This window comes from Clinocottus analis, unplaced genomic scaffold (genome assembly GCF_023055335.1).
Source record: "Clinocottus analis isolate CAN_PGR_092001 unplaced genomic scaffold, fCliAna1.0.p SCAF_15, whole genome shotgun sequence".
Classification (NCBI taxonomy): Eukaryota; Metazoa; Chordata; class Actinopteri; order Perciformes; family Cottidae; genus Clinocottus; species Clinocottus analis.
The window spans coordinates 11466133-11488922 of record NW_027175876.1 but is presented as its reverse complement, the minus strand read 5'-3'; the positions used below and the strand labels follow the sequence as shown (position 1 = coordinate 11488922).

At 41.4% G+C, this 22790-nt stretch overlaps 1 protein-coding gene across 1 annotated transcript; it reads right to left on the bottom strand.

The window, feature by feature from the left end:
• Window positions 1-855: 855 nt before the first annotated feature.
• Window positions 856-22115, bottom strand: LOC137785421 (dihydropyrimidinase-related protein 5-like). The gene is made up of 15 exons (XM_068576632.1): window positions 22023-22115; window positions 14068-14182; window positions 12558-12707; window positions 7488-7646; window positions 6379-6558; window positions 6165-6233; window positions 5688-5732; window positions 5519-5594; window positions 5248-5404; window positions 5019-5160; window positions 4465-4607; window positions 4172-4379; window positions 3066-3243; window positions 2889-2970; window positions 856-1184 (listed from the first exon to the last, which is right to left on the bottom strand). Exons 2-15 carry the CDS (start codon window positions 14164-14166, stop codon window positions 1181-1183), a joined length of 1692 nt encoding a protein of 563 aa, XP_068432733.1. The 5' UTR covers window positions 14167-14182; window positions 22023-22115; the 3' UTR covers window positions 856-1180.
• Window positions 22116-22790: the final 675 nt, after the last annotated feature.

Here is a 22790-nt window from a genome sequence, read left to right as displayed (position 1 = left end):
TATATATATATATATATATATATATATATATATATATATATATATATATATATATATATATATATACACTAGTATAACTAAGTGTGCCTTCTTTCTTACGTGTAGTTTTACTTTGATACTTTGCAAGTAAATTTTATACTTTTACTTAAGGGAAATATTGAAAGTATAACTTTTACTTCTGAAATTGTTTTATTGCTAATTTACTTAAGTAATGGATATGAATATTACTTCCACCGTTACGTAAAGTAAACATGTGCAGAAAGACTCCTTTCAAAGGGTAATAGAAGATAGAATATAGCACAGTACCACAGCTAAATCTTCTTTATCATCATCATATCTTATCAATATTATGATGATGATAATGATGACTATTATTATAGGATTGTTTTTTGTCATGTCATGTTTTGTGCCAAATCCCTGCTTTTATTTTGGGTCATATTTGTGCAGACTTGTACTTTAGAAAGAATTCTGCAGTTTCTTGTATGTGAAGTGCATTAAAGAGTTTTCCTGTCACACAATCTGCAACAAAACATAGATGCACCTTTCTACGTTTTTTTTGTCATTGCTTTTAATTTATAATATTGTTGCTTTCTGCCATTTTCTGCATGTGTTTCGGCTGCAAACTCATCTGTACTTGTGAATTATTTCATGATAGTCTTTTGGTTTTAATATGTGATGTATGTCAGCCATGTTTTCTCTCAGTATAAATAGATTAATATTGTTGTTTTGCTTTTTCGATTTCATATGAATTACTGAATTCATATTTTTGCAAAATTGTACTTTACATAATACAACTGGGAACACAAATCCTTTAAGGCATTTTAGACATAAAAAGGGTAAACATAGAAACCAAGATGTTATTTTCCTCACTTTATTCTTTTTTTTTTGTTATTCGTGTGGTAAGAAACAAGCAGCCACTTACAGGTTCAACAGGTTCACTGTCCAACACAACAAGAATCTACAAACACACACACAGCCACCAACCAGCCACAGTGCCTTCAAAGCAACAAATCCATCCAACAATAAAATAACGTTGCCGTAGTAGGTAATAGTTAAAAAAGAACCAGCACCAGTTGTCGTGAGCCTGTGGAGAGATTTCACTCCTCTGTCTCCACGCGGTGCTCTTCATGCATGAGGTGGGGGTGTCGCACGGGTGACTCGTATTGGCACATTTATTCTTTCAGCTAAAAAACAAAACAAACAAACATCCTAAATATATAGTTCACAGACAAGAAGACGTGTTCATGTATAAATACAATACTGATAGCAGGAATGAGACATCATCAGGAGGTGAGAGGTTCAGTGGTTTTCTTCACTGTGCAGCTCAATCTTCCTGCTCTGTGGAGACAAACTGCTCTAATAACGAAAAATCCCTTTTCATTTCCTTATAAACAGGAACTTTACTTTCAAAATGCGACCCACAGATGTCACTGAAACTCAACAACATCATATAATTTCATGCGGTTACTTTCAGGGCCATCTACGCACAATCAGCATGTGCGTATGGACGATTTTGTAGGTAAACTATGCAAACAGTCAGGTTTTATTAGATTCTTGATTTTAATTTGAATCAAACAACATGTCTTTTATAGACAAGCCCAGAGTGAAAGCTCCAAATAATCAGTTTATCAGAGCTTTATTAAACAGAGCAGCTGGAGTGAACCAAAATAGTCATTTTTATTTAAATCGATCTTTCTCATCCGTACGGGCAATCTATTAATCACAGATTCATTTTATGAACGTTTTATGAATGTTTTGATAAATGAGGCCCGTGATGTTTTCAGTAGCCCTGGTTTTCCACTCAGAAAGTGATCTCTGCGGTGAATGAGAAGCCATTGCATCCAACTTTATTAATGTAAAATTACAATACGCTGTATTCTGATGTTGTGCATTATCATCAGCAAAGTAGTAGAACGCCTTTCCTCATTGTTATCCCCACAGTGATCTTTAAGTCACATACTTTTCATCCTTCCGTTCAGAAATTTCTCTTCAGTCTTCTAGCCTTTTGCAAGGTCTATAGGTACCATGTCTCCTCGACAGAAATGACTAGATTTAGCTGTTGTGGGATCAGTGTCAGCCCACAGGTTGTTAACTTGTGTAACCGAGTCTGTAGACCCGGCTACAATGCAGGTGAGGCAGGATATTTCCGGGAAAAGTGAGTGTTGTTTCAGTTCGAGGCAGTGAAAACATAGGGATGGAAAGATTCAAGTCTGACTCTATTTAGAGAGTGTAGCTGTAAAATCACACAGTGTTTTGAAGCAGTTGGATTTCATCACCACACAGCACCATTGGAAATAAAAACACTGTTAGAGGAACCCACAATGCAGCAGGAAGCCGAGCACAGTGGGTGTTTAATCACAAACAGAATCCACACACGTCTTCATATGAGTGTAACGCTATGTTGTCTACAGTGCACTGTATATGTGTGTGTGACAGGGGTATAATAGATATTTTACGGAATTCAGTACTACTTCTTATTCGACATCACTTCAGTTCAAACCATAAAAACTGTACTGGTTTTGATCTTTCACAGTTTGTTTAATTTGCGTTTCTCCTTGGGACATGAGCAGGGTGGTAATGAGCAGACTTTGTCAGTGTTGGTATGATCAGCCTGAATTTAGCAAACCATTTTTAAATTCATAGGTAGCCCTTCACTCTTATGTAATTATTCAGTCCCTCCAATTAAGACAAATCCGATTCGTAAAAGTCACTTTGGTAGATCACTGATCATCAGTTAGGTTTTCACCATTCACAGAAGCATGCTTCAATTTATATTCCTCTCCTAACTTTAATCCTGTGATTGAGAAATCAGTGCAGTTTTCCTGGTCGCGTAGAATTATACAAAACAAGGAGACTCGGACGGGTGTAGCTCCGGCAGCAGCGATTACCAGATACCACTGGAGCGACCGCCGGGAGGGGCCAGGATCCGGGCCGAGGATCTCTTCGGGATGTGGTCATCGACCTGAGACCCTGAGAGACAAACAGAACAAATCAGTCAGCAAAACTACAGTGAGAAAGATGTTTAGGAAAACCACCACCGTGTTATAAGCTTAATTCCAGCCTACCTGAGAGGCTAAAGGAGGACTCGTGGAGGTCTCGGACTCCCTGGTTCACGCGAGGACAGCCTTTGTTGGACGCATCTCCGTCTATCGGGCCCAAACCAAGCTCCTTCTTCATAGTGTTCACCACCTTGGCCACATCACCGGAGTAGGCATCCCTGTCCACCCCTTTGTAAGCCTGAGTCTGAAGCACAGAGGGAGGAAGCGAGAGACCGCTCGTCGAATCAAAAGTTTAACTAAAATTGGATCAAAAGTTGAAATGTCCTCTTCATGAAGGAATGTGAACAGAAACCTTATCATCTGGTTTTCTTGGCGAGAGAGATACTAGATAATAATAGATACATTAATGACAACAATAGTCCTATTGATAACAGTCAGCACGAGTTGCTAAGAGAGATGATAACTTGTCTATTTGAACTGACATTAATGGCTCTAATCTTGAAGAGCATCCTCAAGAGTAAATTAAAGCTCATAGTTTTGGCCTTTTTCAGGTTCTGACAAAAGGAGCAGACGAGTTTAAGCTGACCCAGATATTCTGTCCATATGCTCCCATATCTGTTGCAGATCTGTTGTAAAAATACCCATGGCTATCAAACAGAGCACAGCTCAGACAATTCCATGTAAAAACAAGGAAATTACAGCATGTAACTATTTAATTGAATAAATTCTATTTAAATAAGCATAAAAGCATAAAAACATCAAATGAGACAAAACTTTGATTTTGGAATGTATAAGTAACTTGACGTATGGTATATATAGTATGCAGAATGGATAGAAAAGTAAAGCCCATAAAGTAAGCAGAGTAAACCACCTGTGTGGTTAAAACAGAGCAGAAACCCTGCAGAGGCTTTTTGCCGACAGCAGCAGCAGAAAAACAGTGTCAGCATATAGACAGAGCAGGAGCATTAAACCCTTTATATAGACTGTCAAACCAGTGCAGTTAGGAACAGTGTGATGGGTGTGTTTGCAGTCAGTCGGCTGCCAGCTAACTAAAGCTAACACAGCAAAGCACAGAGTCCTGGCGTCACAACTGCTTGACCTTTTGCGGAAAACATGATTTTGATTCAGCCCGTAAATAAGCTCGCAGAATAAATGAATGAAAGTGGACACACCTTTTCTCTCTGCACCATCTTCTTGTAGAGGAAGTCAGGGAAGGTGCGCTGGGGGTAGAACTTTCCGGATCCCTCGGCACACATGAACACACCGTTCTCACACACCAAACGTCCGCGGCTGATGGTGACCAGGGGAACCCCGTGGCAGCGCATCCCCTCGTACAGGTTGAAGTCCCCGCCCTGCACCTGAGTGCCCACAGAGATCGTCCTGCGCAGACAGAACGGGGTTTGTTCGGAGCCAGAGGGATCAAGAAGCAATAATGCATCTTTATGTCGTAAATACAACTGCGTACCTCGTCGCGTCCGGGTCCCAGACCACCAAATCAGCGTCAGCCCCCGGGATGATACGACCCTTCCGTGGGTACAGGTTGTAGATCTTAGCAGCGTTAGAGCTCGTCACTGCCACAAAACGATTCTCATCCATTTTTCCTGTAACCTGCAGGCATTAACGTATTGAAAACATGCGAGGCGAAGCACAACTGAGACATTTTGTTATTTAATCTGTGTACTTGTGTTATCAAAGGTTTCTTTGGCAGATCAATTTGGTTGGCTTGGTTCGGCTGCTTGTTTGACGCAACGAGGATGTGTGTACATTATTTCTTCAGGTTAATACTGAATTAATGCATTTAACATAAGCCAGCGGAAACACAAATAGATGCCGAAGGGACACTTTGAAAAACAAAGAACCAAATTAAAAGCTGCAGATGGAAATAGATCCTTCCTGTTTCCGTCACTATGCATGCTACATAATACACATATTAAGCTAGCTTGCAAGATATGTGTGTACGTGTGCCAATGTGTGTATGTATGTGTGTGTGTTCGCGTTTGTGCGTGTGTTTGTACGCACCACTCCCCTCTCCCAAATGACACTCATTCTATCCTGGACTCCAGCCACTCCATGAGGGATCTTCGTGAAGTCGTCCTTGCCCAAAGCTCTCTGCTTGATGCTAAATGGACGGTGCTCTGATGCCACGACACTCAGAGAGTCACTGAAAACAAGATGAATGATATCAATCAAAATGATCACTAATCATTGACCCCCTGTGATAAAGTTCCAGTCGGTCCTGAGCACATACTTGGCCAGCAGGCCCATGAGGTAGTTGGGCGTGTTGGGGTCGAGGCGGAGAGGAGGGACGATGACATGGGCGGCAGCGTGGACCCAGTCCTGATGGTAGTACTGCATCCCGTTCAGCACAGCGTGAGCTACGGTGGTCTCTGCGTGGACCACCTTACCTGCAGAGATGAACAGAGAAGGGGAACAAAAGTGGTTAGTTACAAGAAGTTCATTTACTTTATATCATCGCCACTGTCAACATCTTCATGCCAGTATCTTTTAATTCCACCCACCTTGCATCTTAGCAGTAGCAACCATGTCTCCAGCAGACATGCTGGACACATTCACAAGGTAGATCGGGCAGTGAGCCTGCAATCACAAGCAAATTCAGTGATTTAATCAGTGACATACAGACACATGCACACAGACAGGATATTAAAACCTGGTTTTGCATCTGTTTACCCTGTTGGCGATGGTGACAGCTCTGTGTGTAGCCTCAGACTCCAGCTGTAGACAGTTAGACAGAGGACTTTAATAACCACTCAATAGAAATGTATATTTTAGGTCTTTGTCATGAACTTCCATCCCAAAAAAAAACGACAATATGTGTGGTTATAAAGCAGCTCATTTCACTGTATGGGGATAATACATTTCCCTAGACCACTTATTAAGGAAAGTTGTGTCAGAGCATCTCCATCCAGACGGTTACTGTTTTGAAATGCCTAAATTGAGTGCCAGAAAGAGTTTTCAAATCTCTCTTTCTGATTGTCAGTATTGTAACGTTAATACCCTTTAATGTCTTTAATTATCATAATTTTAAGCATACAGATAGGAGACAAATAACTGTAAAAAGAAGTATAGAATCCGAACAGTGTTATATTCAAATAGCTAAATGAAAATGAACTGAGTGATAAGGAATAAACTCCCGAGTGAATTTACCTCCTCTGGTCGACTTATCTCAATACCCTCCGGTCCACTGATGCCTAACTCCAGAGCCTCTTTGGCACCCTATCAACACACACACACACACATGCACACGCACACGCACACAACATTAGTTAAATTAATTATGTGATTGTGCCTTTAATATCTGAAAACTCTCTCAATAAAAGAAAAACACAGGGTTAGTATGTCGGGGTTGTGTGACGTGCACCTCAGCCACCAGCTCTCCGTTCTCGGCGTGGACGCGAGCAATGGCCCCGATATCTTTACAGGTCTGCAGCGTCTGGTAGAGCTCCGAGTCCCTCAGCATCATTAAATCTTTGTAGGCCATGAACATCTGGAAAGAGTTCACCCCATGCTCCCTCACCAGGGTCTCCATCTCGCTACGCACCTGATCACAGGAATAAAGGAAAGAGGTCAAAGTTGTTATTACTGACAAAGGCAGACATTGAAGAGCACGTTGGTTAATATCAAAGGTCTCGCATCTAAAATCTATATTGCTCACTCAAAGTGCAGTAAACAGAAACTAAAGGTATTATGCCGATAAATAAAATAATTAAGTAGATAATTCAAACAAGGCTGCAGTGAAATCGGTCATCAAAATAAAGGGCACTGATCCTTGGAACTTGACGATGCAGATAATCACAAGGCATAAAATCAATGCTTTTATCTAACTAAGCTTCAAGTGGAAATTCAATTGTCAAAGTCAGGATATAAAACTATTTTTATATAAAAAATAATGATGTACGTTCCATATACTTCCATAGCAAGTATTAATGCTAAAGTACTATAGCTGTGTTAACAGAAGAGTTCAAAGTCAATTTATAAGTGTGAGCAGCTCAATATATAAGATCAGTAACACGTCAACGATTCATTTTGGGCTAAGGGAATTTTAAGAACATTTTCTAACTTCTAATACACCAAATAATTAATCAGGTGATTGAGAATAACTACTAGAATAATTGACAATGGCAATGGCACTTAGCCCTAACCCGAGTTGCCGTTACATCACGGTATAACAAGGTTGCAATTAACATTAATAAAATGTGGCACAGCACACATATCATACTTTACAGATATTAAAGCCAAAGGCCGAATGAGGCACGTTGACTCATAGAATCTGCCTAACGTGCCCACCGAGCATGTGTGGTGACCTAGTTCACGTAAGGTTTAATCTAGGTCATTTCACTCATAAATGAAAAAAATGGTTTGGCTGCTTTATTAATTATTCAGCGGCAGTAAAAGCTTGAGAAGCGTAACGAGAAGGAATGATATCTGTTTGTGAAAGATAAAAGTGTCTCACCCCTCTCTGGGTCTTACCTTCGGCCCCCACCAAGTCACCCCGACATGCAGAGCGTAGTCGCAGCACGCCTTGGCGTCGGCCAGAGCTCGGCAGTTCTCGTAGGCGTCCAGCAGGGAGCAGTGCTGCTCAGGCAGGACCAGAGCCATCACCATGGTGGTACCACCCATCAGAGCCGCCTGCGCGAGGTGAGAGGGTGAGGAGGGGCGGGGAAGGAAGGAAGGAAGGATGGAAAGGAAGGAAGGAAGGAAGGTGGGAGGCAGAAAATGGGAGGCAGAGGAAGAAACGGAGAGACTGCTCAGAGACGAGAACAATGATTCCACTGTAAAACACATAGTCACTGTTTGTCCTGGTGACAATGAGCAATAGTTCTTCCTCATGAACTGTTTTCTCATCATCATCAATCTGCTTGTCACTAGTAGATGTAGATGAAGCACAGAGACTGATGTCTTGTTGTACTGATGTTGGATGTATAGTCTTGAAATCCCATATAGATTGGGTCAAATGTTTTGCCTAACGCAGAAAAAACCCCTGAATTAACTGCTTGGAGACTGATACAATATTCTGTTGAATGTAAAAATCGACCGTTTTCTTTCACACAATTACAAAACCGCCCTCAGCACATACATCTGGACACCTAAAGTCTTAACTTTTTTACTTTCTCATTTTGCTTTTGAGGAAAACATATGTGATTTGAGTACTATTTAAAATCAAAACAACTGATAATAATGTGTGTTTGTTATGTTTTTTCATTAAGATTTCAGCTCATATCAAAATGATGTTCCATTTCACCGCATTCAGTTAAAGTTGTTCATTGGCCCCCTCTAGATTAACACCTCTTATGAGTTTACAAATACCTCGAAAAATAAGAGGTTAGGTGAAGAAAACATTAAGAAAGAGCACTAAGAAGAGCTCCACTTCCTAGAAAACAAACACAATCTTAAGTTTTCTGAATCTGGCGCCAGTTATTCACAAGACAGCAACAATGTGGAGAAGACAAACGGGAAAAAAGAAAAAGAAGAAGACGTGAAAGGCCTGATGAAGAGATGAGAGATGGAAGGCTGATGAAGTGAAGGGAGTGGTTTGCAGTGACTCGTCTCAGTTGGCTGAATGGTAAATGCACTTTTGTGTAGCCATGACAACAGATACTGCTCAGCCATGCCTGTCGCAAGTCCCCACCCCCCTCCTCCTCCTCTTCCTCCTCCTCCACCTCCTCCCCTTCTTCCTTCACCATGCAATACCCTCCAACAGTCTAACAGTTATGTAGCAATTAGGAGTGATGGGAAAACAGACTGCGATCACGTATGAGATGGGAAATTAACAGAGAGATAAAAACATTGTGTTTGTAGCGTGCCCTGTCCCTGCAGACTCTCATCAATACATCATTAACTGATATTAAAAAAGGCAAAACAGGCGTTGACAACCAAATTATTAAGGCATACATTTTGTATCATTTCAACAACAGAGCACAGATGAAATGTTACTAAATCTGAACATTGGTTCACGTGTCAGCGCGGAGCCGTCCAGACACGTCTCAGACAGGGGCGGGGTCATCGGCTTTTGAGTGACAGCTCCACCAGCCAGTGAGGTTTCCTATTACCATAGTAACTAGTCCAACTCATGCGCAGCATCAGCATCGAAGGTCTCTGCATATGTGTGTGCATTAAGATGATCATATATCACTGTCAGTGTGTGTGTGTGTGTGTGTGTGTGTATGTGTGTGTGAGAGAGAGAGAGAGAAAGAGAGAGAGAGAGAGAGAGAAATAAGGGGACGTGGACATGGACACATCTGGGGATTGTGGGATTTATGTCTGCACGACCATGATTAAAAATGACTGCCAGTACACTTCTCAAAAAAAGAGAGAGAGAGAGCGAGAGAGAGAGAGATGAGGCGAGTGACAGGTAGAACAGTTGTCAGGGGCTGTTTCAGGGGCCAGTAGCAGACTGGTATAAATAAACGGTCTGCAGGATGAAAAGTCTTTCATTCTGTCCTGTTTCCTCTTTAAAGGCTGCATCCGTAACTACAGTCATCATCAACATCCAAATTTAGACTGTTCTACTTTACAAACCTGCAAAAAGATCAAGGGTGTCAGTATTGTTCTGATGAAACGGTTCGTAACTGAGCAAAATGAAGCTGTCATCTGGCAGACCAGAGTAGAGACCAGCATGAACTAGACAACTTGTTTTTAGATTTGACTTACTACGTTCTAACCTCAGTCATCCTCACAGGTTTGTGAGCAGACAAGTTGTGATCTTACCAATCGAATTATCTTTGAAAATGATTTGAAAAACCTGAATATACCAAACTGACCCAAATTCCTATAATCATACCTAATTTCACAAAACATAGTGGATTTAACTTACTTCTTAATATAAACAACATGTGTGAATAAAACATGAACTGTGTGTCTCTTCAATGCTTTTCCCCGCGTCATTTCACAGCGATGGCTAAGAAAAGCACAGATGTAGTGTTGTATTCAGAAGGACCAACATGTAAATAAACACACACAGTACACCCGGCATGCTGTACTCCCCTCTTTGGTTCCTTTTAGAGAACATGGTAGCTAAAGTGGATGGTGACACACAAACCCTAAACAATGTTTTATCATGACTCCCCGAGTCTATTAGAGACCCCTGACTCTGACTGTGAGGATAATCGCCGGGAAAGAAAGTGAGACTGACAGACAGAGTGGGGGGAGACGACTGTGAGTGTGGGTGAGACATGGCGGATGTGAGAGGATGAGAAGATCTTTGTATGTTGGACTCTGCGAGAGGCTATCAGTGTCAAACAGATTACCACTGCAGCGCTCTGATCAGCCTGTATCAGCACCTCTCACACTTCACATTACACCTTTCATCCCACTCCTCCTCCTCGCCTCCCTCTCCTCTCCTGCCTGCAGAGACGTTGAAATTTTATCTGCAGTGCATGCTGGGAGTAATACAGAGCCGGTGTGCCATTTTAGCTGAATATTTGTCCTGTATGGACAAATCGGATCTGATCCAGTGCAGTCATTTGGAATTGTTTTAAGTTACCTCTATGAATGAACAGCACTGCACTTAAAAAACTGGTCGTTGATAACAGTGAGGGCCGATCAAACTTAAGTACAAAGTACATGAAGAATACTGCATTCTGTCAGTAGTTAATAGTAGAAATGCTGCTGTAGTCTCATGGGGGTGTTTCAGGTTTCATTTTTGAGTTTAAATGGTCTCAAATGACGTTGTGAAAGCTTTGCAGCCGGGTTCCAAATGGAAAAGCAATCACAACAAAATCCGAAAACCAGCAATTTGTTCTGCTTCACTAACTTTATTACTTCTTATGTTACATTCTAGTAGGTAGTAGCGTACACCACTGGAAATATATCACACTTGAAACAGTTTAGGATTACGGGAGGAAATAATGACCTATGTATTGAATAAAACATCTACTTGGGGAAATGTTTTGTTTGTGAGTAAATCTGCACTCTGTGGTGAATACAGTACAAGCTCAATATCTGTACAAACTTCAGTATAAAATGTGTACAAATGTACGTATACACAGGTTATTTATCTACACCGCAGTACTGCTTCAAACAGCCAGCCTGTAAATCGCCCTCCTGCTGCAGGTCAGTGTGAGTCTGTACTGGAGGGGAGTGAAGCAGTGGGGGGGAAGAGAGGATGCTGGGAGAAATAGTTTTGGGATTCATCACAATTGCACATGAGACGTTGCCTCAGCAACGCAGTCACCATGGAGACCACACAATACTGCCATGTTGATGCATGCACACACACACACACACACACACACACACACACACACACACACACACACACACACACACACACACACACTCCCTCTGATTTCCACACTAAGAGCAGGGGGGGGGGGGTAGTTGCCATGGCAGCAGGGTCAGTGGGTGGGGGGTGCTGGCATACGGACGGATCCATCCCCCCAAATTCCCCTCACCCTTCAGTTGGCATTCCATCAGACTCTAAGATTCTGCCCCGCAAACTCCCTGCAGGTATTATTGTTGACCGCAAAAAAAAACTACAATCTCAATTTGATAAAAAAAAAAAGTGCACGTTTTTAAATTACAAAAGCCGCGATTCTTATTTTGTGTTGCATTGATCTGATGCTGGAAAAATCTGAAGAAATCTGCTCCCAACTGTGAGAATTCCCTTGAATTCAGGAAGTCAACCAAAATTGTGGTTCACGACTGGCCAGTATGCATTGCATATACATGTTTTGATTACATGCAGTTGGAATTAGTTTGTAAACCATCAGCTGTTTTAATTTGTAAAGTTATTCATTAGCATCAGCAACAAGTCGAGAAACATGTTAGTGCTCTATCAACGATATATCAAGCGCTACGAACACATCTTCTCTGGGGCGTCCATGTTGTTTCCACACGACGACTCAAAGCACATGAACCTGAACACACCAAAAAGCAATTTCACAACTGGGGAAATGGGAAATTGTTGTGGAGCACTGTAATTCCTCTCCTTCAATCACACGAGAATTGCTGTTAATTTACTGTTTTAGACAAAGCAAGAAAATGTGTTGGATCTTTGCTCCAGGGTTACGTTATGTACAGCGACCGCCACACCCGAAACCCCCCAAGAGATAAACAACAGCAAAAACAGCCCACAACATCCTCCAACACATGACGCTGCAGGCAACAATTCCTCTTTAAGGCTCCTAATTATTTAACCATACTCTCTGCTCTGAGTCTCAGCCGTAGGAAATTCACTAATAAATCCTGTATGAATTAAAGACTAAACAGCTATGGGTGTAAAAAAAAAAGGGGGAATTCTTTGCATTCAACCTTGCATTTAAACTTGTGACAGCTGTTTTAGTTAGCTTCCTAGAGGAGCAGCGTTAGAACACATGTCATCATTAGTCTTGATGAGCGAATGAGGCCGAATACAGGGTGAAGATCTGCATGTAGACAAGACAGAGAGTGAGAGAGAGAAAGTATGTCTGCGTGGGACAGCTGTCTCTGGTTTCTAAATGTGTTAAATCACAGGCACGCTGAAGAGCCTCGTCATAACACAGTCCTGTGAGCGTGTGTGAGTGCGTGTGTGTGTGTGTGCGTGTGTGTGTGTGTGTGTACCTTGGTCCCACTGTAGAAGTCATCCTGAATGCTGGCGTTCATGAACGTTTGCTGCAGATGCACGCTGGTGTCTATTCCGCCCGGCAACACAAGCTTACCAGAGGCGTCTATCACCTTGGCCCCGCCCGGTATCATCAGTTCCTTTCCGACCTGTCGCAAAGAACACAAGCATACAAATTATACAACTTCATTGGAAAGCATTTTGTCCCTATGAGGTGCTGAACCACAGAACATGTAATGGCTATTAATAACTATGAAGGACATTGGTGTCCGGGTTAATGGGGTTTTAATGTGGTCCATCAAATTGAGAACAGACACTGAGTGGTCATATTAAAGAGGGCCAATCAATGGTTCTCTGGTTAAGACAGGTTCCACTCGGCACATCATACCACAAGCAAAACCAGTGCTCAATCCTGATTATTAGGTTCGGTCCAGACTGAAATATCTCAATAACTGTTAGATGGATTGCCATGACATTTCATACAGACATCTCTGGTGCCCAGAGGACAATTCTATTGGTTTTGGTGTTCCCCTGACTCACCAAGCAACATTGTCTCACTCATTAAGTGCAATATCTCAACATTTCCTGAATAGATGTCAAAAAGTTGGGTAGAGACATTATGACTCACGGAAGATGGATCATAATAATTTAAGTGATCTTCTGACTTTTCCTCTAGCGCCAATACACGGTGGATGATTGTTGTGGTCATGAAATCTGGTACAAACATCAATCTCTTGAGGATGAAGAGTTGTTTGGAGCAAAGAGCAAATGTTAGCATGTTAAGGTGCTAAACTAAGATGGTGAACATCCTCAGCGTTATATTTGCAGCTTAACACAAGCATGTTAGCAGAGTCACATGGTTTTAGACGTTTAGCCCTGTATCAGGTGACGACACTGTCCTTGTTCATCATGTTTCTGGATGTATTTTTTAACACTATAACAGCTTTTAATAGGCTTTAGCTCCTCCTACGTGCTTGAATGGCTAATGTTCACTACTCAGTTGACAATGAGTTGACAATGAGGTTGTAAAGGCGGATTTATTTTGATATATTTTAACCAAAAACCCATTCAAAAAACCCGGATGTGCAGAAATGCTGACTCATTCCCAGGTTTCGGGACTCATTCCTGCAGCACTCTAAAAGCCTCGTCAAAGCGTAGGATGTGCTTCCATGGCAGTGGAGTGTTGTAGTAGAAGTACAGATGAGCTCTCCAGGTTTCTGAGCCAAAGGCATCCTTTTCACATGAACCGATGCTTATTTCCATGACAACATTCTGTGAGCTAATTATAGCTTTCACTATCATCATGTGGGGCCGCAGAGTTCATTCTCTTCATACTGTATTGTTGGGAAATGAGTCACACCGGTGACAGCTGGGGATAAACTGAAGAGGGAGAGTGTGTGCATCGGTGTGTGTGCATGTGTGTGCATGAAAGACTGTGAAGGCAAATAAAGGATGACGTTAACGTGTGGACTCGAGTAAAAAATGCATTTGTGAGTGGACGTGGTGTACCTGCTGAATGATGCCGTTCTCAATGTAGACATCTGCTTCCTGGGTGAAGTCATCGTTGACCACCTTCCCTCCCTTGATGAGGATACGCATCGACCCCATGCTGACAGCAATAGTCCTAGCAGAGGAACACAAAAACAAAATGCGTTCAACATCAATGTATGATCATAATGCGGATACTGTGAACACAGAGATGTGTACAGGCAGAAAATAACTGCTGAAAATGCTACTGCGTGACTGGAAACTACGAAACTGTTCAGCTCTGATGCAGAGAACGCGTTTCATCACAAAATAAATATTTTTGCCTCATGGGAACCATTGCATGCTCATTCCCTCTGATTTTGCGGGGAATTGGTCGCCAATGACAGGTGTTACAAATAACTGTTTATAAAAAGTCAACACTGTCGCTGATGGCCTCTTTTGTTTATGTTGGTCATAGAGAGTCATCAGTGTTGAGTAGAGACTGTTTCATAAACAGGTAACAAGTTCCTTGCTAATACAAAGGTTTAAAGCTTCTAAAAAAGCTAGAAAATCAACCTTCAGTGACATTTCTTTGTCATCTCAATCTAAATACTCTTTAAATCTTATTAGGGGACTGTTTTATATCAGGTCAGAAGGTACAACTCAATAAAAAAACATGGTATAAATAAAAGTAAAGAAAAAAAATATGTTAGGTATCAAATTAAACACAACAATCCGGGCTACAATAATATATAATCCCCATGTATGACCTCTACACACAACTCAAACAATAAATAGGATTAGGGGTTAGGGTTTAAAGGGCTACAAGTTTAAACAAATCCCTTCCATACTGAAGATTTGTTTTCTAATCTGTAATTAATTTCTTTAATATAACAACGTCAAAAGGAAACTCAAAGCCAGCCAAAGCAAAACCCCTGACAACCGGAATGAATGCAAAAGGTTAAACGCCACCCTGAGGAGTGCGTTAACGTCTTAGGAGGAAAGTACCAAGTCTCTTGTGGCAGTGAACGTGTATCACAGATATTGTAAGAAAATATTTTCACTCAATAAGAAATAGCAGCTGTTTCTAATTACCAGAGCCAATTTTGTAATTTCTGCTAAATTACAGTTTCTGACACATATTCTGTCGTTGCGTCTCTGGAGACATGGAAACCTCCTCCAAGCTTTCAGTGCGTCAGCTCGGCCTATGAAATATTAAGAGTCGAGCAGAGGATCTATAATTTACAAATCTATTACAGCATCTGCAGGAATATAAAAGATTCTGAGAGTCCTGCGCTGACTGATGGAAAGTAGAATATATCCACTACCTGGTTACATATCTCACCAGCTTCATGAACTGGAGGAAGGAAGCTGCATGTAGATCTACAATATACAATATATGCTGTTCTGCAATTTCCCTGGTAAAGAGACTAGAAATTAAATATAACTTTAGTTTTTAGTGGACATGTTAGGCTTGCTATAATTAATAAGTGTATTACGGTTGATCAGTCAATGCGCAGAAAACACATTTTGAGCATTGATTAATCCCTTAAGTCATTTTTCAAGCCAACCTTTTATTTTGTGATCCAACGTTTCCAGTGTGCCGATTGGATGTTTTCCATGTCTTTTGTGATAGTAAATGAAATATTTTAGAAAAATGTTGTTTCTCTATTTTATGACATTTCATTGAAATGTAATAAGCAGATTAATCAATAGTGAAAATGATTGCTGGTTGCAGCCCATCCTATACATGTATGATGGGCTGCAATCTTAACATATTAATATTACTAAGCAGGGTAATATAATATTAATATATCAAACAGGGTGAATTCCAATTGTCCTACAGGGCTTTAGGTTCAAAGCATGGATCTAATTAACCTAATTTTCAGCATTTCTACTGCACGTTGCAAAATAGGCATTTTTTAAAAAATGAATGCCCGGTGGTATTTGTGATCTTGTCCCCCCCACCACCACCACACCCCCCACGCCCCACACACACACCCTCTACAACAGATAATGATAACTTCTGGCAATGGTAATTTCAGGTTGTGTTACTGTACGTGTAGCACTCGGTTTAACGGCTTTGGGACATTTTCATAGAACCCCTTTTCAATGCAGGCTATAGCGATGTTTTTTATTTCTAAAATGTTTACACATTTTATAATTGAAGTAGTAAACCTGAATCTTGTGATTCACAGCATGCTCTGCTTGATCAAAGCAGACATGATGCATTGAAATACATTTTACCTGCAAGGTCAACCATAGTTAATAGCTATAGTTTAGGTATGATCTTTATGACTACATACATATTCCAGGGTATAAGTGGAACTATTGGTTCCTATGTGATACTTTCAGACGATTATTGAAAAAAGCTGCGTGATGAAGTCTAATGGGATCAACAAACGAAGAGCTTCTCCACAAACATCCCTCTGTGAGCAAGTGTGTATTCTGCATGGGTGACTGTATGCAATGTGTCTGATGGCAGGACACAATGGTCGCCCAGTCACACAGAATCAATCTCAAAGAGATGGAGGAGAATAGAGAGAGGAAGGAGAGGAGAGAGAGGAGGGGAAGCAAATGGCATAATGAGGAGAGGGATGTGTACCCCAACCAGACGAAATAGAATAGTTCCAAAGAGGAAGGGAGTTGGGCAGACGGTGTCACTTCAAGGATGACATTCGGTTGTGGTTTTCCTGTTGTGAAACTTACTTTTGAAATAATAAAAACATACCAAAGTCTTTCATGCATGCTCCATCCTAACTCCTAGGCCACTGCTGACAATATGTATTGTTCTAAACACACAGACGTGTGAGTCAACTTCAGATTGATTTTTTAAATTATTCATAAGAAAGTATTCACACTATCTGACTTCGTACAGCAGTTTATAAGCCTATTTAATTCTGCACTAGACAGTAATCTTTAGACAGCGGGTCAGACTCCAGTCGATCAGAGAAAATTGAGGGCAAAGAAAGGGGTGAAAAATAGATGGAGAGTAAAAAAAAAGACAGGAGAATAGAGAATGAGAGTAATAAACATGGCCAGAAAAAGGAGAAGAGCCCACTGATAGAGGAAGAGTAGAAGTGGGTGATTGTGTCGAGCTGAAAGATAAAGTGATTTGGGTAAACATGGTGGTGGTGATGGGGGTGCGCAGTATGGAAACCAGTGCCCTAAAGGCCTGGCAGCAAGATAAAAGATTGGTTTCCCAGGAGATGGGAAATGAAGTGCTTTCAGTGGAAAAGCCGAGACGCAAACACACACACACACACACACACACACACACACACACACACACACACATGCACACACATACACACAACATGACACACACACAATTGCGGGTATGTTGAAGCATACTAAAACACCACAAATGCCAGTCTTTGTTAAAGAATCAACACAATGAGATGGATATAGTTTTGTCTCCTTTGGGTCATTTCAAATAAAAGCTCAACCTAAAATACAATTAAAGAAGATTTTGTTTCTTTTCTACAAGCAGTTTTTTTTTTTGACAAATGACCCATATATGAGTGTTTTGGGTGTGGGTGATACAGAAAGAAGAACCACCAGTCAGGCTACCAACCAAGAAAATGACACCATACTGGAAACATACTGGAAACATACTGGAAACATACTGGTGACAGTTCCGGGAAGGCCTGGTGCCAAATCATAGAACTGATTGAGTTCTGCTAGCATTGTCACTTTGAATATTAATTTCTGCCTCTGGCACCCTGACTCTCTCTTCTAGTAATACATAAATATATAGTAAATCTAGTAGGTTACATGTACTGGACAAAGTGTGATGCAGTGTGTTTCTTTTTCTCCGGTCGTCTTGAAAACGAGTTTCCGGAAGGGAACGTGAAATTGTGATTGATTCTGGCCTCGATTAGTAATATTTATAGGGTGGAGCTGCTGTTGCCTCCACTTTCCGGTCAGCTCCGAACCAACGCAGCAGACTGGCTGTGTGCGTGGGACTGAGAACGCTGACTAAACACACCTCTGCATCAGACACTGGCAGCTTTGTGTGTCTCTCAGGACTGTAAGCCGGAGGAAATTAAAGTCAACTTTCTGGACGGTGACACCTTAAACACTCACCTGTCCAGCCCGGTGGATCAGTGACCGCATAGCTCTGCTTCTTTTCCGCTAATTGCCTTACTTTTACTCAACAAAAACCAAGTTCTGTTCGTCCCTCCGTGAAGTTCTTTTGGGGACTAGAAACACAAACGTCTTACAGCAGATGTGGGGCAACATGAAGTGACGTGACATGTGGTGGTGATGGATGGGACATAAGGCAACATGAGGAGCTATGAGGAACGTGATGTGATGTGAAGGGACCAGCTCAGTTGGTCAGGGTCCTTCGATCACTACTACACACCAACATGTCTATGAGGGCACGAGTGACTGATACTAAAAGCTTTACGGACCTTTTCCTGTTCACACGAAAATTTGAAACCAGTGATTTTCGACGTCTCCCCACAGGCAATTTTCAAAAGGATTTTAGGGGCAGGAGGTCAACATCAAAAGAGAAAGACGACCTTTTAACTTATTTTGGTTAATGTGGACGTCTTTTTTTGCATGGCCTCATCCCAAAACCACACCTCCAAAGATCACCATGCTGAAGAGCACAGGTCGATTTTGTGGAGGTCTCCAGTGTGTGTGTGTGTGTGTGTGTGTGTGTGTGTGTGTGTGTGTGTGTGTGTGTGTGTGTGTGTGTGTGTGTGTGTATGTGTGTGTGTGTGTGTGTTCATCTTCCACTGTCATAGCAGGTAAGACAGCAAGAAAGCCAGAGAGAGAGAGAGATATACACACACACACACACACACACACATACACACACACACACACACACACACACACACAAACAGTGACACACCCTGTGACCAGCTGCTTCAACACACACACACACACACACACACACACACACACACACACACACACACACACACACACACACACACATTTTATTGGGGTGTTAATTAATAATGAATGAGCAGCAGCAGCAGCAGGCAGATTTAGTCTAGACTCCCAAAGTCACATCGTCACAATGTCGCACATGTTTTGGCAAAACATGGCAAAATAAATATATAAAAGATGATTCATAAAGACAAGATGAAAATTAGCAATCATTGATTGGCCAAATTGCATAATTGAAGCTCAAAATGGGTGTCTTCTTATATCTCCACTTACATTTTGAGCTTCAATTGAAAATCACTAAAAATTAAAATTAAAAATCCTGAAAATAAAAAGTTTTTGCTCATACATCCTAGAAGTGGTTATTTCCACTTCAGTTACGATAAGCGCGTCAAACTGCACTGTGACAACTATATACACTAACCTAAAAACAAACAGGGATGAATTCTAAGCATGTTCAAACTGTAGAGGCAGAGCTGAAGTAAGAAACGAGACAAAAGCAGGATAATGAGATTAAAACCTCCGTCTTGAGATGATGAGAAGTAAAATCTATTAGTGGAAAAACCTAAATGTTTAGAAACATAACATGTGACATGGTAGGTGCTAACATCCTCAGATGTTTGTCGTGCAGGCTCCATGTGTGGCATATATGTGTGTGTGTGTGTGTGTGTGTGTGTGTGTTGATGCATGCTGTAAGTGAGAAGAAAGGAGCAGACAGCTGCTGACTTCTGCTTGATCGTCACAGGGAGGGGCCGGTGGACACGATGTGTGTTCGAGTGTTCGAGTCAATATGTGCGTGCGTGTCATTACCCTGAAAATGCGTGAGCCAGTGTGCGTGTGTCTGTGTCTGTGGGTGTGAGAACAGGAGAGCTATTTTAAAATCCAGAACAAACGTACATCAGACAAGTCAACCAAATTTAGATAAGAATAGACATCAATCAACACCCCCCCACCCCACACACACACACACACACACACACAGGATGAGGTTTAAAGAGTTGTGGGTGCTACTGGAGGTTCATGGATGAATAAGCCATTAGTGAATCACACACAGATAAACAGACAATAACAGCGGTCGCACAACTAACTAGGCCATCACTCAGAGGATTAGGGACGTCTCTCTCTCTACATGCACCCTGTCATCACGCTGTAACTTTGTGCTCGTGTGAAAGATAGGCAGGTCTATCATCTACTTATTAATCCATCTTGATCTCCTCCTACCCTTCACTCTGCTCTGTCTTCAGGTAAATTGAGGAAGTAATCAGAGTAGGACTTGTGTCTGACCTTTGACCTTTCCTCCTGTGCAGCAAACAAGCCACATACCAACATCAAAGCAAACACATCATTATTGTTAATATTATTAATAATATCTATTAGGCATGTTCATGCTCCTTGAGGATGACCCCTGTTGATTCAGCACGGAGTATAAAGTTTGTTTGGAGCTTTCAGACTTTTTGCTTTTTCCCGTCCAGTCGTTATACATCGTCCCCGGATTGTCAACATTTTTAAAGCCACACAAAAAATATCGTCCCGCCCTCTTACTATTTGCAGGTTTGCAGCTAACACTGGGCTCGAGGTCTGGCACATCATCCATCTATCACATCTTGACAACATTCACGTGCACTGGCAATTCATAGTCATAATTACAAAAGTCCGATCTGCATGTCTTTTGAAATGTGGAAGGAAACCGAAGCAGCCAGAGTAAACTCACATTAGCATTATGGGGAGAACAAGCAGAACAAGCAGAACACTCGCAGAACGCCCTCTCGTGCACTGGAGCACGGTGCTGCTCATTAACCACATCATTTAATGAAACAGGGATTTGCTTTGTCTTTTGCTTCACAGTGCTGCAAATTTGTGACAGGCATCTTCCCCGGGGGTCCAGACCTCTGACTTCCCTCACTCCCCCGAGCTTAGAGTGTTACAAGTTACCAAATCTGTCTGATATCAGGCAAGATGGGTATCAATAGTTAATTTTAACATTTACAGAGTAAAAGATCAAGCTGATGCAAGCCGAATGGACTTCACTGTGTGTATGCAAACAGGTTACGTCATCTAATCAGGATGCTGTCTAATATATTCTATCCATTGTGCTGCGTCGAGGACCCCTGGAGCCCCTAAAGCACCCTCAAGTATCCTTAAACCCAACGATGGGAAGGCCTCAATACATCCCTATCCACAAAACCTGAGCAGGTCTGCATGCAGCAACAAAAAAAATCCTTCTTATATAACAGAGAAGGACGTAAAATAGTCGATCAAATCACTGGTTAATACAATTTTCACAGACACGCACACAGATACACACATGCGCACGCACGCACACATGCACGCACACACGCACACACACACACACACACACACACACACACACACACACACACACACACACACACACACACACACACACACACGTACACACACCAGCAGGCTCGTTTGTATGCATGACGACGATGCACCCCGATTATCATCATCCTCATCCTCATCATCATCACCATCACCATCATCACCACTGTGACATTACGGACAACACATACCGTTACTGCAACGTTAACACAAAAGCCTTATTGCACTGATGGCACGCGAAACACACGCACACACGCACACACACACACACACACACACACACACACACACACACACACACACACACACACACACACACACACACACACGCGCGAACCCATTTCACCAAGATTTCGTCGCCGAAAAGCACACGGTGCTATTTTACATCATTCAACCAATCTTCATTCATACATCTTTGGAATTAGCGTCGTGAGATCCACGCAATGCCATTTTAAATATAATTTAGTAAAGAAAAGGCTCGCGTTGATTCATTACCGTTCAAATGCAGAAGGAGAAATACATCATTGGCTTGTCTAATAGCTTTATATAATACAAAAAAACTCTTGCTATGAAGCAACGTCATGTAACGTTTGGGTGAAAATAACGGCTATTAACGTTAGACATAATCCATTAATTAATGTCGTAATACAACATATTGATGATTAATTCCTTAAATCCTTGTCAGCCATTACTAGATATAAAATAAATTATGATATCTTCATTTTTCTCATGCTTGTTCGTCTTCTCACCCTTTTTCTTTCAGAGTCACAGATCTTCCTCAGCTGAAGCTCCTCACCGTTGCTCAGCACCAGCCGAGTGCACGCGGGACAGCTGGCACAGCGCGAGCCGCAGATGCTTCAATATCGACAGTCCGGCAGCAGCCAATCAGGAGCAGCTCAAACCTGACGGACGGAAAAACCGACCAATACGAGACGAGATACGTGGTCTCCTCTCTTCGGCACATAGGGGCGTGTCTCCTGCCTCCAGAGACTCATGGTGTCTTCAAGTGCTGTCGGAAATATTTCCGTTGGTACCTGATGACTTAATGCAACTGATTATAGGATTTGTAAATGCTCTTAATGATTATCTAATAAGTGAGGTACTGATGTAAATGTAAACTATCGACCAAAGCCATTATAAAGGCGTTTTGAAGCTACAGAGAGAATATGATTTATTTAAAGGAAAAGTTCAGTTTTGAAATTGAAAACTGTAATTGACAAATCTAGTAAAGGCTATTCATATATACTATATTAATAATAACAGCTCCTAACGCATCTTATGGTGCAAAAAGTCTCTCTACTATCCGACTCATTATTTTTGCACATTTTAAATAGTTTAAGGTGTAGTCATGTATTTAGCTATTTAATTGAATGGCATGCCTGTAATACCTTAAAATATTATATTACATTCATTTAATTATAAGAAAACTCCCAAATTGTTATTTTTATTTCATTTTAGTTTGTCTCTTGTGATGATGAAACATGTAAATTACTACAGGGTCAATACAATGTTAAAAT